The sequence below is a fragment of the Tamandua tetradactyla genome, chromosome 2 (assembly GCF_023851605.1).
Source record: "Tamandua tetradactyla isolate mTamTet1 chromosome 2, mTamTet1.pri, whole genome shotgun sequence".
NCBI classification, from domain to species: Eukaryota; Metazoa; Chordata; class Mammalia; order Pilosa; family Myrmecophagidae; genus Tamandua; species Tamandua tetradactyla.
Genome location: NC_135328.1, coordinates 132593304 through 132609642, shown reverse-complemented (window position 1 = coordinate 132609642; position 16339 = coordinate 132593304). Strand labels below are relative to the sequence as shown.

The window sequence follows — 16339 nt, the reverse complement described above, 5'->3', positions numbered from 1 at the left end:
AGCAATGTGACAGACACGGACTGAAAGAGCATGGGAGAAGGAAGGGATGTCAAAAAGTGGCCAGCCTGGAATGTCAGGCATGAGGCAGAGAACAGGTGAGGCTGGTGGTGTGAACAGGGGGCAAACTCCGGCAGGCCAAGATCCCAAGATATCCCAAGCCCACTCCAAGATGAGCGTCTCTGCAGGTTAAATGGAGACAACGCCCCAGTGTGTGGGAAAGACAAAGGCTGCATGGGTCACGCCTTCAGGTTCAAAGTGCAGACCTGAGAGGCAGCTTGTCTGCATTAGCATCCTCAGGACCTCAAAACCAAAGCTGCTCCATACACACTCATTCCCTTATAAAGATAAGCAGATTGTGGCCATACCTAATTAGTTTAATTAAACCCAAGATGGCTTCCAGGCATTTTTGGATTAAAAAAAACAAATGAAGCGTATTCTGCCAGCTCCAGGAAGGCCCAGCCAAGGGGACACATTGGTTCTCTCTGTGAACACTTACTAGGATCCAGCTCTGTACACAGATGGTGCTCAATAAATGCACAGTGCCATTATGGCCTTCAAGGCCAATAACGCAGCTGACATCAATTTAAAGTGGGAAGGATGCCCCCAAAGCTCTCTGTCCTCTGAAAGCAGGATGTCACCATGAGACACCAGTGGGACACAGGAAACAGGGGATATCAGCTGGGTACCCGGCACGCAGCTATCCGCCAGGAGATGGGGAGACACAGCCTGAGGGATGTGTTTGCCTCACAGAGGGGCCCGACCGGCTCCCCTGCTGAGCGACCAGCTTCTGCAGGACACAGGGGCATGCCCCTGTCCCATCCAGCCCAGGAAAACCTGCACACCTCCCCATCCCCACTGCCCCCTGAAAATCCCTGAACAGAGCCAGTTACATCCACTGGAAAAAGAGCTTAGGAAGTCTTTTGAAATCATAACTTATGTAAAGAGTGCTGGGAGACAGAGAGGCTAAGTTCATGTTTAGTTTTGCTACATACTATCTGCGTGACCTGGAGAAGTCACCAGCCTTCTCTGAGCTTCGGCTGCCTCATGTGTGAAATGGGGTGCCACCCCTCTCCCCAAGATCACAACTAGCACGGGATGGGATAGATAAAAATGGGCAGCTGCAATTTTTCTTGTCATCAAACCACAGTGGATAAATTTCATCCCTAGCCAAAGAGCAGCTACACAGAGAGACGGCCAACTCCCCCTCCCGGACCCTTACTCTGCTTCCTTAGCTGAGAATATCCCGACGAGGCCGGCCAGCTAACCCTTCTGATCCCTTTCATGCAGGTTCAAGGAGCCATCCTGGCGGCCACGGGTACACGACGGTCCCTGTGACTAGCCCACCCCAGGAGGCCGCAGGAGAGTTGAGGCGGTGGCCAGTCCCAGCCGCAAAGAGTGACCAGGCCAGGGCCCAGCTCATGAGTCTACCCGCCCGTGTGAGTACTGCCGCCCCCACCCCGCCACCCGCCCGTGGCTCCAGGACCCGCAGAGACCGTGGCACCCACACCCAGCGCAGGGACAGGGTCAAGTCACCTGCCACAGCCAGCCACTATCTGCCCAAACCACAGCTGGGAAAGGGCAGCTCCAGTGCTCGTGGCTCTGCCCACCCCACAGACCCAGGCCACAGCCTCCCCGCCAGGCAGCCGGAAACCCTGCCCATAGCAAGTAAGCAAGCCGGGACAGCCCCGCTGCTCACACTCAGAGGCAGACACAGGGGCCAGGCCGCGCCCTCCTCTCACCAGCAGCCGCCCTTCTTCCCCATCGACTCTCAGAACCGGGAAAGCACTTCCCAGCCCCGGCAGTGGCTGTGGGGACAGATGAGACCTGGACCTGTGAAAGTGCTTCGCAGTGGACACACCTGGTGGCCCAGGTGAGTTATCACCTGCAAAGGAGCATAAGAGGGCACCGGCTTCACAGTCCCAGGGAGGACAGTCCCCTTCCCGCTCAGGCTGGCCTTTGTGAGCCGCCACCACTCCCATCTCCAGACTGATCACTAGGAAAGGGCAGAGGCCACACAGCCCACCCTGGAACGGCGCTGAGTGGTGACTCACTCCTCTCCCCATCCTGGGCCCCTGGCGAATGGCTGCTGTCTATGCCTAGTCGCCAAGGACCTCCAGGGAGAGGCTCTGGGCTGGCGGCAACGGTGGAGCTTAGACGGTCCCCCCTTTCCCTCCCTGGCCGCTTGGCAGGGCATTTGGGGTGGAGGTTCCGTGACCCCCCGAGGGCGCCACGGGAGACTCGGTTCTGCTTAAGTATTGGCCAGGTTACCTCTAAGGGGCCAAGAAAAGCAGCTCCAGCCGGCCGGACATTTTCGGGCCCGGCCCGGGGGCCGCACGCGCGCCTCCGCCGCGACAAAGGCCACTCTAACGGACCCGACGGGTGGGGGAGAAAAGGGTGCAGGGCCAGGAGGAGGGGCCTGGGTGCTCCTGCCGGCGTTGCGCGGCCCTGAGGCCCGGAGGAGGCGGGGGCGGGCAGGGGGCGGCGACGCCGGCTGCTCCTCCGTGGCGTCGGCCACCGACGCGAAGCCCGAGGACGCCAGCGGTCGCCGCCGGAGTCCAGACCCGAGGACCGGCGCTCCCCGGGCAGGGCCCGCTGACGGCAGAGGCGCGCCCGGGGCTGGAGACTTCAGTAAACTTGGCGCCCCAGAGGCGCGCGGCCCCTCTTTCCATCACACCGTCCTCCCGCCGATGTCCCCGAGCCCCAGCGCCCAGGTGGGTGTCGTGAAGCCGCCCGCGGCGGTGACCCGGCGTCCACGCGACGGGCGGCGCGAACCCCGGAGGGTCCCAAGGCGACCCGGCCCCTCACCTGGGACATCTGCGGCCGGAAGTTGATGTCCTTGAGGTCGATGGAGCCGGGGGAGAGGTTGTGCAGCAGCTGGCACAGTAGAACGCCGTCGCGCAGCGCCTGGGCCAGGTCGAAGACCACCGCCGAGGGCCACACGACCCGGTGATTGGGCGGCAGGACCTTGCAGTCGATGAGCCAGCGGCCGCACTGCCGCCACTGCTCCATGGCGCCCGCGCAGGGCAGAGCTCGAGCTAAAGTGCGGCGGTGGAGGGCATCCCGCCCGCCCGCGCGGGGCTCGGCGGCTAGGGCGGGGCTTCACGGGCGGCCCGGGGTCCGGAGGCGCCGCCGCGCTTCACTCCTCCTGCTCCTCCGGCTCCTCCGGCTCCTCCGGCCCCTCCGGCCCCTCCGGCTCCTCCGGCTTGTCCTCTGGCTCGCGGGTCGCCGCTCCCGCCCACGTGCGGGTGCCGGGTCCCCCCTTCACACACACAAGTCCTCCCGGGCTCCGGGCAGGGCTCCACGCCGCCCGCCGCCGCAGCGCTCCCGGGCCCGCCCCGCCGGGCGCCGCATTCTGCGCTCGGGGCGCCCAGCGGCCGCCGCCGCTCCTGCCCCGCCCGGAGACAAAGGCCCGGTGGGTCGCTCGCTCCGCGCCTCCGGGGCCTGGGCCGGCCGCGCCGCCGCTGCCGCCGCGCTTTGTTCCCCACGCCTGCGGGCTCCACGCTCCGCACCCGGCGCTCCGACTCGGCGGCTCCGGGGCGCGGGGGGCGCGGGGGGCGCGGTCACGACGGAGGGCGGGGGCCTGCGGGGGCGGGGCAGCGGACCCGGGTCCGCCCCCGCCCCGCCCCGCGCTCCCCCACTTCCTGTCCTCCCGCAGGCGCCCGCGAAAGTTGTGCAGGGCGGGGGCGGCGGTGCCGCGGGGTCCGGCCGGCTCTCCTAGGGGCGCGCGGACTTTGGCGGAGGCCCCACGCCCGGAGCTAACGACCTGGCCTGTGGGCCGCCGGATGCTGTGGGTCGCCCGATGCTGGCTGGACGCTCTCTCTGCGTCCCTCCTTGTGGCGCGCGGGGGCTTCCCGTGGAGTCTGGAGGTGGCCCCTGTCGCGCCGTGCGCCCCCGCATGGCCCTTCGAGAGGAGACGCTGGGCCGGGCCGAGGGCGCACGGGCCCGGTTCGCCCCCGGAACCCCTTTCGGGTCCTCGACCCCGGCCGTGGGTCCGCGGGAAGACCCTCGCCCCAGCCCGCCCAGAGGCCGAGATTCCCTGGCTTTGGGCCTTGCAGCCGCCCAGCGTCCCCTAAGAAACAGGGGAAATAGGCCAGGGGAAGGGGGCAGCAGACCAGGCGGGACCCCGGCGCCGGGCCACATAGGCCGCCCCCAGCACCTTCCTGGGCCCCGCCCTCCAGCCGGCCGGGGGTGGGGGGAAAGTGCTCTGCCCAGCTGGCCGAGTGGCAATGGGAGGGGCTTCGGCACAGAAAGAGCGGCTCCAGGGATGAAATTACCCGGCGCCCTGACTCCACCTCTGGAGTCTGGGTTCTCACAGTGACTGGCCCGGGACCCAGGCGAGTCCACGCCCGGCTCTGAGACTCCCCCTGTTCCAGCACCTGAGGGACCTCCCACCCCGCGGTACTGTGCCTGAGGAAGCCAACCCACCCAACCTGGGGCGGAAGCCCCGCGGCGCAGTCCCCTTTCCCCCTTGGGTTTCCTGGTGGGCTGCCAGGGTCTGGGGACCGCCCCTCCTCCCTGCCAACCCAGAGGGGTACCTTGGGGCCCAGCTATGGGGGTCGGGTCCGGGAAGTTAGCCTCGGCAGAGTCAGACTTGCCTCCACCCAGCTCAAGGGGCCACTGTCTGGCTCTGGGGTCCTGGAGGGAGGCGGGGGAGGGGCTGGCCTGCAGAGACACAGCCCAGGTCCTCCGAGGGTGAAGTCAGGTCAAGGACAAGGCAGCTTGCACCTCCTGTCTAGGCGACTTCTTCCCAGCGCGGGATTGAGCCTTCCTTGCCGGTGTCCAGGGAGCTGACCCAGCAGCAGCAGCAGGGGGACAGAGCCAGAGCCCAGCCCCTCCAGCCGGGGGCAGAGCGCCTGCACAGGCACCTCCCCACCTCTGTAGGATGCGCGAACCCCACCCATCAGAATTGCTTGTTAGACATGAATAGGATAAATTGTCCAGAGGCCACTGGAGGGTTGGGGACAAAGGGGGTCTTCATGGAAGAGCCCCTCTCTCTCCCACGGCCCCCACCTGGGCACCCCCATTAAGGCCTGTGTCCCTCCAGGAGGTGCCCTCGTCAAGGAAGCCTCTTGACCTTCCTGCCGGGACAGGGAGGTGACCAGGACAGCAAGCACAGGCCTGGGACACAGGCCACCTCGGGCCACTAGCGCAGACGTTCCTCTGCTTCCCCCTGGTGGCGGCTGCCCTTTGTTGGGCGGGAGCCGGCTGCTCCGGACGGGGGCAGTGCCCTGGGAATCTGAGACTGGGCCTTGGCGATCCCAGCACTGCCCTGGTTCTCTGTTTCCTAGTGGTGGGAGTCCCCGTGGGCAGGGGGGACGTGGAGATGAAAGGAAAGCTCTGGGGAGACTCTTCTGGATGCTCTGGACATTGAGTGTGAGTGTGGAGCAAAAGCTCAGAGCCTGTGTTAGGGTGTCCAGTAGAGTGGACAGCATTCCTAAAGCAGCCACGTCCTCTCAGGTGGCAATGGCTTACCTGGATAGCGTGTGAACAGTGCCCCCTGGAGGTGTGCCAGTCGGTAGGGGATGCTTTCCTCAGTGAGGGAGGCCCTGGGCGAAGAGCTGGGCAGCCCACAGGAGAGGCAGGAAGCCGGAACTCCCAGGGCAGTGGAGCTGATGAACCCCCTGAACGGGAAGTTCTGGAACCAGCCCTGAGTATGAATGACGGTCACTTATGGGGGCAGAGGGCGGGACGGGCATGTTAGGTGCAAAGAAGGCCCAGAGACAGACTGGTCACAGGCGAAGGAATACTCAGGCCCCAGCATGGTGGGCGTCTGAAGTCGGACTTCAGCCCGGGGAGGACAACGGAGGATCCTTTATGTCTAAGGGACTAGGCAGGATGGTCAGTGGCACCAGGGTTTGGCGGGCGAGGGACAGGAAAGGAGCTTGAGCCGTCGGCCTGGGGGAGGGAGGGAGCCTCGTCGACAGAAGCCCTTGAGCTGCTGGTCCGGGTGTCCGTGGGGGACTGTCTGGGTCAGGTGGGGTGGAGCAGAGACGGAAGTTTCTGTGTTGTTGCTGCTGTTATTTTGCCCCTTGTTTTGGGGTCCAAGCCTATCATTCTAACAGGGCACACCTGGGGATGGGGTGGACGCCTTCGGAAGCAGCTGGGCCTTGAGTTGACGTCCAGAAATTGAGTGTGTTTGAGGTGGAAAAGAAGGAGACAGCCAGGAGGAACAGCTGCAGGAGGCTGGGGTCCACCTGGAGCACCCAGTCATCAGCGAGTCTGAGCAGTCGCCTTGCTATTCTGTCTAGTTCTCCACCACCGCTGGCCCCTCCACCACCACGGGCAAGGCCCCCGTGGGATCTTCCTGCTTCTGCCGTCACCCCCTTCAGCCTGTCCTCAGCAGCCAGTGAGGACCCAGTCAGACACAGGTGTCCCCATGTATCTGCTCACTGCAGGTAAAAGCTAATTCTTCCACAGGCAAGCCTCTGGGGCTTGCAGGTCTCCAATACATGCAGACACCCAGCGTGCCCCTCAGGGCCTCTGCAGCCAGATCATCTACTGTGTGCTTAGCACATAATAGATGCTTAAGAAATAGTTGGTGAATCCAAGACCAAATGAATAAACCAACAGCTTGGCAAAGTCATACAACTCCAATTTTACAGACGCAATGTGCTCTTTCATGGAAGCCACCAAAATGTGTAAAATCAAAATAGACTGTAATATCTATTTATTGATTTGCAGCATATTTTAGCATTATTTAAACAATATTTTAACATGTTATGAATATTTTTAGCACGTTTTCACATGGTCACGAAGTGGATTTTTTAACTATGTAAGATTTGCCCTCATCTGGGCAGTAGCACTTGCAGCTTGTTTTATTTTCATGGTACTCATCATTATGGTAGCCAGGTCTTTAGTGGAGTGCTGAGTGGCTGCCTGAGCATTGGCATGCATTCCCACCTTTAAGCCTCACAGGCACGTACTAAATCTACAGCAACCGTTGTCCCGAGGTAGTAATTGCAGACGCAACACAGGACACACTGCTATGTGACATGGGTCACCCAGCAATGTGCAAAGGGGCAGGGCCGGCATCCGTGCCCCTACCTATGTGTTGCTGCAGAATAGGGTTCCCATGCCTAGAACGCTCTGCTGTCCCTCGGCACACTGGTTTGAGTGGGTGGAGGCAGGGGGGAGTGTGAGCCATGTACTGTGGTGTGTGAAGCATGTAGAAACAGAGCAGGTGGTGCAAAATAGGCACCCAGGCACACACATGTGCATGCATACACCCTACCGGGGTCCTGACACGGGGCACCAGAGTCTGCCAAAAAGTGGCTGCCAGGAGTAAGAGCAGCAGAGCCTGTGTCTGAAGGAAAGGAGAGAAGGGTCACCCATCCGCTCACCCTTGGAAGCTTCCTGGATGTGGGGAAGGGGCCCCAAAGAGGAGACTTCTGGAAGGAGCAGTGAGGTGGCGAATGCTTTGTGGCAGAAGCACCTGGCTTCCCAGCCCAATTTCCCGCACTGGCCAGTGATGCTCATTGCCAGGCTCACCCAGACACCTGTGCCAGCTTTCTGCGTCCCAGGCACCATGCGCCCCAGGCTTCCACACCTGAGGAGGATGGACCATAACTGCATCTGTTTTATTCGTGCTCACCCAGCTTAAGTAACTTGCCCGAGGTTGCTGATTGGCAGAGACCAGACGAAGCCAGGTGGTGCTCCCACATGTGTCCAGCTGAGTAACCTTTCTTTCTGCAAAGTATCCACTTTAAGGGACAGTGGCCCAGCAGAGCTCAGGTCTGCTGCTGGCCCAGCAATTTCTTCCTGGGATGCTGCAGAGACAGCCTCATGCAGTCAGATTCTCCCATCTCTGGATACCACCAGGGATTTGTTTCTGAATAGGAACCCACGTGCCACTTCCTGTGTTGCCAGTGCTGTGCACAGAGGGAAAGTTTGGAGCTTTCTCCACACATCCAGACATTGGTGACAGGATGTTTCTCCACAAGCCAGATGCAGCCAGACAGCATCTCGCACCCAGAGGCTTCCCCAGCCCGGGTTTCCCAACCCCAAGCCGAGAACTGCTGCAATGCACACACAATGGACCAAGCCTGGGAGGCCTCAATCCACAGCCAAGCTCCTGGGAAGCGCTGAGAGCTTCTCCTTCATAGGCCTTCCACGCGAGGCTCAGGCCCATGCCTCTGCCCTCTGCCCACCCCTCCATCCACACATCCCTCCACCCCTCCATCTGTCCAGTCCTCCACCCACATCTCCACCAACCCTCCCTTCACCCACCTCTCCAGCCACCACTCACTCCACCCCTCCTTCTAACCACTCCTCCACCCATATCTCCAACCATCCCTCCCTCCACCCTCCTCCCATTCCTCTCTTCATTCTCCATCCAACAAATATCTGTTAAGTGCTGGCTCTGCTCATGGGGGGAGGGGAAGTGAATCTCTTGACTCTTCCCTCCACGACTGGGTGAAGGAATTATTCATCCATCCAAATCACATGAATGCACACATTTTGCAAATTCCATTTGTAGCTACATCATGCAAATTCAACTGTCACAATTTCCCAGGAAACTGTAGGTGTAGAAAAGGGCCATCTGGCCCACCACGGTGTCAGCTCACCCGATTCGATGCTGGGTGTGGACTTTTTATACTCTGTTTGAACAGGCAAAACATGGACTTTTCACTGCTTTTCGTTGTTGCTGCAATGTTCAAAATTATTCAAAGTTCGTGGTCCTTGACTTGTACCCCAAACTGTGATCTCTGAAACCTTGCTGTTGATGCCCATTTTGGGGGTCACCTACTGACTGTTTTGGAGGCCTGTGGCAGTTTTCTCTGAGTCCTGCCTGAGGCGTCCATCTTTTCCAAGAGCCATGTATTCAGGGTGATTTAAACATGGCTTTGGGGAAGAACAGAAGTTTCTCCAGGGCTTAATTCACTTGCAGGCCTGAGTCTGAGATGAAAATACAGCTTTGGGGCAGATTCCAGGTTTCTGTAGGACCGTCCTGTCCCAGCCACCTAGGCACAGGAGGGAGGTGTGAGTCTACTCTTGCAGAGCGGACCCAAGCACCAAGGGTCTCCTGGTGAACAACCGGTCCGATGAGGACCCAGGCAGCAGGTGCTGCTGACCAGGGCCTTGGCAGGCTCAGCTGAGCCCTCCCGCTGGCCTGTGGAAGCTCTGGCTCCCTTCCAAAGGGCACCATGAACCTGGTTCAAAGTCTTCCCTGCCCTTACTAGGGATCAATACTGCCGTTTGACTCAGGCAAGAGGCCCCACTGCCTGGGGCCCCTCTGGCTGTCCTCCAGTTAAGCCACCCTCATGGGGCAAGAACTTGGCCCAGCTTCTGCTGAGCGTTTTCCCTCGGGTCTCCCCAGGCCCCCTTTTTATTATTATTTCTAGGCGCCTGCAGCTTCTCCTCCCTCTGGCATGAGGTTTCCTCACCCTCCAGTCCCCACCCATCCTGCCAGGGAGACTGTGACATCCCAAATCCTGCTCACTGCAGGTTCCGGAGTTGAGACATTTGGTTTTCTTTGTCACTACTATCGTGGCCAAAATTTGCTGGCAGCCACTGGCACCAGATGCCCCCTGCCCAGCCATGCCCCTGCTCTGCCCACAAAGCTGTCGGGCAACACTGTCAAGCCGGGGTCCAGGAGCAGTTAGAGCCTTCCTGCCACCCCAGCCCACCTTTCCTTTCAGACTTTGTTCCCCCAAACGCCTGAGGCCTCCTACTCCCCCACCCCTTCCCCTCCCTGGCACTGAGGTATCCCTGCCCTAGGCCACCTGCTGCGTGCACATGCCCTGAGAGGCACACCCCAGTACCTCTCAGCGCGATCCTACCAAAGGCTCCCTCTCACCTCTGAACCCCTTCTCTGTGCTCCTGCCAGATGGGTGTGTCCTGAGAGAAGCTACTTTCTCAGAGTCCCCTTTGGAGTACCCCAACACCTGGCCCATGGCAGGTCCCCAGTGAGAGGAGAGAAGCCTATGAGTGTAGCATGCAAGCATCAGAGTCAGACAGACCTTAGCTGGGGCCAGACCCTGTAACTTACAAGCTGTGAGCCTTTGGCCCAGTGATTTAGCCTCGTTTTCCTCAACTGTAGGCAGATCACAATGCCACCTCCCCCACAGGGTTTTGTGAGCATGATGTGGAATGATGCATAAAAAGTGCTTTCTGCAAAGTTCACACAATATGGAAGAGGGGAACTGCAGGTGATGTCGAAAATATGGAAGCATCCGCAGCAAGGAAGTATAGTGAAAGCCATGGAGCCAGGCTCCCCTGTAAAATGTATGCCCAAGAACCCACTTGGTTCAGTGATATATCGACGGCCTAGGAAGATGGAAGCTCTGTCTCTCTCAGCTACTAGGCTATAATGCATGTGAGTGCACTTTGTAAGATTATAAGACCTCATCCTGGTATGACAGCAGTAGTGGTGGAGGTGAAGGTATGGATGTTGCATCACACTTCCCAGTTCCCCCCTCCAGGATGAGGCCCACAGAGACTGACTCCCCAGGAATTGCCTTTGATCCGAGGAATACTCCTCACTCAAGGATACAGCCCCTTCCTGGGGGCAGCCCACGGCCAGTGACTTTCAATGCAGAGGTACGAGGACCAACCCCTTGTCCCGTTTTGGGCCAACCTTGAAGGGCCATTTGAGATTCAGAGCTCTGCATGGGATCGGCCAAGGCATCGCTGCAACAGCATGGCAGCTCAGCTTCTCCTACCTGGACCTGTGTCCCTCTCCCCTTCACAGGTGTGTTCCTGAGGACTCTCCCCAGTAAACCACCTGCACACCAGTCTCTGGTTCACAGGGAACCCAACCTCCAGCAGCTGTGCCTGAGGTGTTCCAAGGTGCTCCTTGGCTTGTAGATGCATACCCCCAATCTCTGCCTCTACTTTGCTTGAGGCAGTCTCTGCCTTTACTTCACCCCTCCTCTTCTGTCTGACTTTCCTCTGAGCATCTCTTATAAGGACACTTGTTATTAGACTTAGGGCCCACCTAGCTAACCCAGGAGGATCTCCTCTCATGATCTTTCACATAATTACATCTGCAAAGTCCCTTTTCCCAGAGAAGGTCACATTCACAACTGTCGGGGATTTGATGTGGATACATCTTTTGCGGGTCACCATCCAAACCCTTACCCAGAAATTGGTGCCAGGAAAATGGAAAGGGAGCTAGGATTAATTCTTTGGTTTTGTTTGGGCTGTAAGTAATGAAAATATGACTTGTCTAAGGGGATGGGACAAAGTAGCAAAATAATCAATTCTGTGATCTCCCATGGTTACCTTGAATGATGAGCCACCACACATCTCTGGAAGACAAGGAGCTTTGCCAAAAAGCAATGCTCCATGCGCTGTTCAGTGGCTACGGTTTGGGAGAGATTTTTAGTGGCTATTCAAGAAAGAATAAAAAGCTAAAATTCTTAAATTTCAAGACACAGACTGATACCCAAGAATATTGTCTGCCTGCAGCAGCTTACGAGCAGTCTCGTAAGGCAGAGGACTCTGTGTTGTCTCCATGTCATGGGGACGTACCAGCCTTTACCAAGGAATAGGCTATTTCTGCTGGCCCAGAGGTTTCAGAGGGATTGAGGGAGCCAAGATTTTAGATTATGTTGACTTAGATGTCCCCATCCCATTGGGCTTCTGGCCTATAGAAGCAGATTCTAACGTGCTGTCATGGAGCTGGACGACCTGCTGGCCAGTTGGCAACAAGAACCCCCACACTGATGGCAAGTGGGGTCCTGAGAGTCCCTGGCATGAAGTAGCAGTGTTGAGTGTTCCAAATTTCGCCAGTGGAGAACTGGGGGGGGGGGGAGGGGGGCTGTTAAAGGGAATGCACAGGTGGGCTCAGTGTCTGAGACCCTTGAAGAAGTGATTAGAACATGGAAATGGCTAGTCGTTGCAGAGAGCTGTGAATGCACTGGAGAAAGCCATGTGAAGGCAAAGTAGCAAAGCTGGAGGACCTCCTTGGAAGTATATGAAGAGATTTTCCTCTTTTGTACCTGCAAGTCAAAAAAAGCTGAAGATCAGGTCCAGCCCACATTCCAGGGAAGGCTGAGTTTTTCAACCCCAGGGGGTCCTGTAGGCCAATATCAGGTCCCTGATGGGGAAGGAAGAGAAGCACAATGGGATGGGGACATCTAAGTCAACATAATCTAAAATCTTGGCTCCCTCAATCCCTCTGAAACCTCTGGGCCAGCAGAAATAGCCTATTCCTTGGTAAAGGCTGGTACGTCCCCATGACATGGAGACAACACAGAGTCCTCTGCCTTACGAGACTGCTCGTAAGCTGCTGCAGGCAGACAATATTCTTGGGTATCAGTCTGTGTCTTGAAATTTAAGAATTTTAGCTTTTTATTCTTTCTTGAATAGCCACTAAAAATCTCTCCCAAACCGTAGCTACTGAACCACGCATGGAGCATTGCTTTTTGGCAAAGCTCCTTGTCTTCTAGAGACGTGTGGTGGCTCATCATTCGAGGTAACCATGGGAGATCACAGAATTGATTATTTTGCTACTTTGTCCCATCCCCTTAGACAAGTCATATTTTCATTACTTACAGCCCAAACAAAACCAAAGAATTAATCCTAGCTCCCTTTCCATTTTCCTGGCACCAATTTCTGGGTAAGGGTTTGGATGGTGACCCGCAAAAGATGTATCCACATCAAATCCCCAACAGCTGTGAATGTGACCTTCTCTGGGAAAAGGGACTTTGCAGATGTAATTATGTGAAAGATCATGAGAGGAGATCCTCCTGGGTTAGCTAGGTGGGCCCTAAGTCTAATAACAAGTGTCCTTATAAGAGATGCTCAGAGGAAAGTCAGAGAGAAGAGGAGGGGGCCTCACTCAAGCGAAGCAGAGGCAGAGATTGGGGGTATGTGTCTACAAGCCATGGAGCACCAAGAATTGCCAACAACCACCAGAAGAAACAGGGAAGCATTCTTCCCTAGAGCCTCTGAACAAAGCACAGCCCAACTGACCTCTTAATTTAGGACTTCTGTCATCCAGAACTGTGAGAGAAAACATTTCTGCTGTTTGAAACCCCCCAATTGGTGGTAACTCGCTACTACAGCTACAGGAAACTCAAACAGGATTCTTCTCTGGAAAGAATATTGGTTTCTCATAGAATTTCAAGGAAGCTACAAACCCAGGCTTGAAAAATGAGAAGGAGCTATGGAGGATGGACAGTGGTCAATGACCATGGCGACACCCAGCAGGAAGCCCCCTGCCACTACAGGACACCAGACACTACAATTTTCACAGCCCGTTAAAAAGATTAGATGCCACAACCATGCAAGATTTATACCAAGAATGCAAGGATGGTTCAACTTAAGAAAATCAATTATGTAATTCACCACATTAATAGAATGAAGGCAAAAAAAAAAAGCACAATTATCTCAGCTGATGCAAAAAGACATTTCACAAATCTGGCACCTTTTCTTAAAACACTCAGCAAATCAGAAATAGAAAGGAATTTCCACAGCATGATAAAGGGCATTTTTGAAAACCCACACCTTTTATCATACTCAAAGCTTTCTCCTTAAGCTCAGGTGCACAACAAGGATGCCATCTTTGAAAAAGAATAGCCCTACATAAAAAAAGGAGAAAGTTCACAAATCAATAACCTAACTTCACATCTAAAGAAACTAGAACAGGAAGGGCAAACTAAACCTGAAGTTAACAGAAGGAGGCAAAGAGTAAAGATTAGAGCAAAGATGATAAGTGAGAAAGATGGTAGCGAAATAAGAAAGAGTCAACAAAACCAAAAGTTGAGTTTTCAAAATGATCAGTATTGACAAAACTTTAGCCAGACTGACAAAGAAAAAGAGAGGGGTGACACAAATAACTAAAATCAGGTTTGAAAGTGGGAGCATTACTACCAAACTTTCAGAAATAAAAGGGATTATAAGAGGCTACTATGAACAATTATGTGCCCACAAATTAGAAAACCTAAATGAAATGGGCAAGCTTTTAGAAACATACAAATACCTAATCTGATGCAGCGAAAAATAAAAAGTCTCAACAGACCTCTAACAAGTAAATAGATTTATTCAGTAGTCAAAAACCTCCCAAAAAAGAAAAGTCCAGAAGCAAGTGGTTTCACTGCTAATTTCTACAAAAAATTTAAAGAAGATTTAACACCAATCCTCAAATTCTTCCAAAACCAGAAGAGAAGGGATTACTTCCTCACTCTTCTATGAGTCCAGCTTTATCCTTATACCAAAGCCAGATAAAGCTCAAGAAAGGAAAATTACAAACCAATATCCCTTAAGAATATAGATGCAAAAAATTCTCAGAAAAATGGCAGCATACCAAATCCAACATATATTACAAGGATTACACACATAACCAAGTCAGAGTTATTCCGGGAATGCAAGGATGGTTCAATGTAATAAAATCAATCAATGTAACACACCACACAAACAGAATGAAGGGACAAAACCACATGATCATCTCAACTGATGCAGAAAGGGCAGCTGATAATTCCAACATCCTTTCATGATGGAAAGCATTCAGAAAAGTAGGAATAGAAGGGAACCTCCTCAACATGATAAATGACTTTGCTGGAAAAACTGCAGCAAAAATCATATTCAGTGATGAAAGAGAGAGCTTTTCTCCTAAAATCTGGAACAAGACAAGGGTATCTATTGTCACACTGTTATTCAACTTTGTGTTGAAAGTTCTAGCCAGAGCAGTCAGGCAAGGGAAGAAATCAAAAGCATTCAAATTGGAAAGGAAGAGGTTAAATTATCCCTATTTGCAGATGACATGATTCTATATATAAAAAATCCCAAATAATTTACAAGATACAAGTAATGAACCAATACTGATACATTATTATTAACTAAATTCCATACTTTATTCAGATTTCTAAGTTTTTACCTAAAGTAATCTTTGGTCCCAGGACTCCATCCAAGATACTACACTACATTTAGATGTCCTGTCTCCTTCAGTTCCTCTAAGCTATGACATTTCTTATACTTTATTTTTGATGACCTTGACAGCTTTGAGGAGTATTGGTCAGGTATTTTGTAGAATGATTCTTAATTGGAATTTGTATGATGTTTTCTCATGATTGGACTGGGGTTACATGTTTTGGGAAGGAAGACCCCAGAGGTAAAATGCCAATCTCTCCATGCTATCAACAGGACTACTTCACTCTAAAGTTGACCTTGATCACTTGGCTGAGGAACTACTTGTCAGGTTTCCCCATTGTAAAGCAACGCCACCCCTCCCTTTCATACTACAGTTTTTGGAAGGATGTTACTTTGCACAGCCCACACTCAAGGAATGGGGAGTTATGATCCACCTCCTTGAGGGTGGAATATCTACATAAATTATTTGAAGTTTTTCTGCATAGAGATTTGTTTCATCTTCCCCATTTATTGGTGTACTCAATCATTTATGGTTACCAATATGAACTCAAGGATATTTATTTTATACTTTGGGCTGTACTCTGATATTATGTCACTTATTTTTGTTGTTCTAATTGTTCCAATTTAGGCATAGAAGCTTTTCCAGCTGTCTCCTGTCTCCTTCTGACTTACCCCCATCATGTGGGCTTTGTTCTCTTTTACTACTTCCTGTTTGGCACTACAGGATGTTCCTGGTTCATCTTGTACATTTCATGCACAATCCTCTAATCCGTCATTTCTCCAAGGAGCCCTTGTTCTCTTTGTTGGGGAATAGGTGATAGGTGTGCTCATTTTTATTGGGGTATCCTTGCTTCTAGCCCCCTCAGTTGACAGAGCAAGATGTATCTATGTGTATACACTACATATCTGTAAATATTTCTACATGTAATTATCTGTATCTATATTAAACGAAAAATGAGTTCACACTGGCATTTCCAAGTCTAATCTATCACCTCATGGTTCATTCTAGCCTTCGCCCTTTTTTTTTATCTGTAACCTTCCACCCAGCAGTGAGGAAACTGGCTCCCAACAACTGCCATCCATTAACTCAATTATTCAATTCTACTGTACACATAAGACAGTGTTCTAGTTTGCTAGCTGCCGGAATGCAATATACCAGAAACGGAATGGCTTTTAAAAAGGGAAATTTAATGAGTTGCTAGTTTAAAGATCTAAGGCCGAGAAAATGTTCCAATTAAAACAAGTCTATAGAAATGTCCAATCAAAGGCATCTGGGGAAAGATACCTTGGTTCAAGAAGGCCGATGAAGTTCAGGGTTTCTCTCTCATCTGGAAAGGCACATGGCGAACGCAGTCAGGGCTTCTCTCTCAGCTGGAAGGGCACATGGCAGACACAGCGTCATCTGCTAGCTTACTCTCCTGGCTTCTGGTTTCATGAAGCTCCCCGGGAGGCATTTCCCTTCTTCATCTCCAAAGGTCGCTGGCTGGTGGACTCTCTGCTTCGTGGTGCTGCAGCATTCTCTGCT

General features: G+C 53.8%; 2 protein-coding genes across 3 annotated transcripts in view; one reads left to right on the top strand and one right to left on the bottom strand.

Annotated features, from left to right (window-relative positions):
* VAV2 (vav guanine nucleotide exchange factor 2) overlaps positions 1-3025 on the bottom strand; it is a 194754-nt gene extending 191729 nt beyond the window's left edge. Inside the window, exon 1 of one of the 2 annotated variants that reach the window (XM_077149047.1) lies at positions 2806-3025. In XM_077149047.1, the coding sequence (XP_077005162.1) occupies positions 2806-3009 (204 nt within the window). In that variant the 5' untranslated portion in view covers positions 3010-3025. The remainder of the gene's footprint in view (positions 1-2805) is intronic. The other variant, XM_077149049.1, reaches the window with a different exon arrangement.
* BRD3OS (BRD3 opposite strand) overlaps positions 1713-16339 on the top strand; it is a 29385-nt gene continuing 14758 nt past the window's right edge. The window contains exon 1 of the mRNA XM_077149054.1: positions 1713-1870. The gene's annotated coding sequence lies outside the window, so the exon portion shown is untranslated. The remainder of the gene's footprint in view (positions 1871-16339) is intronic.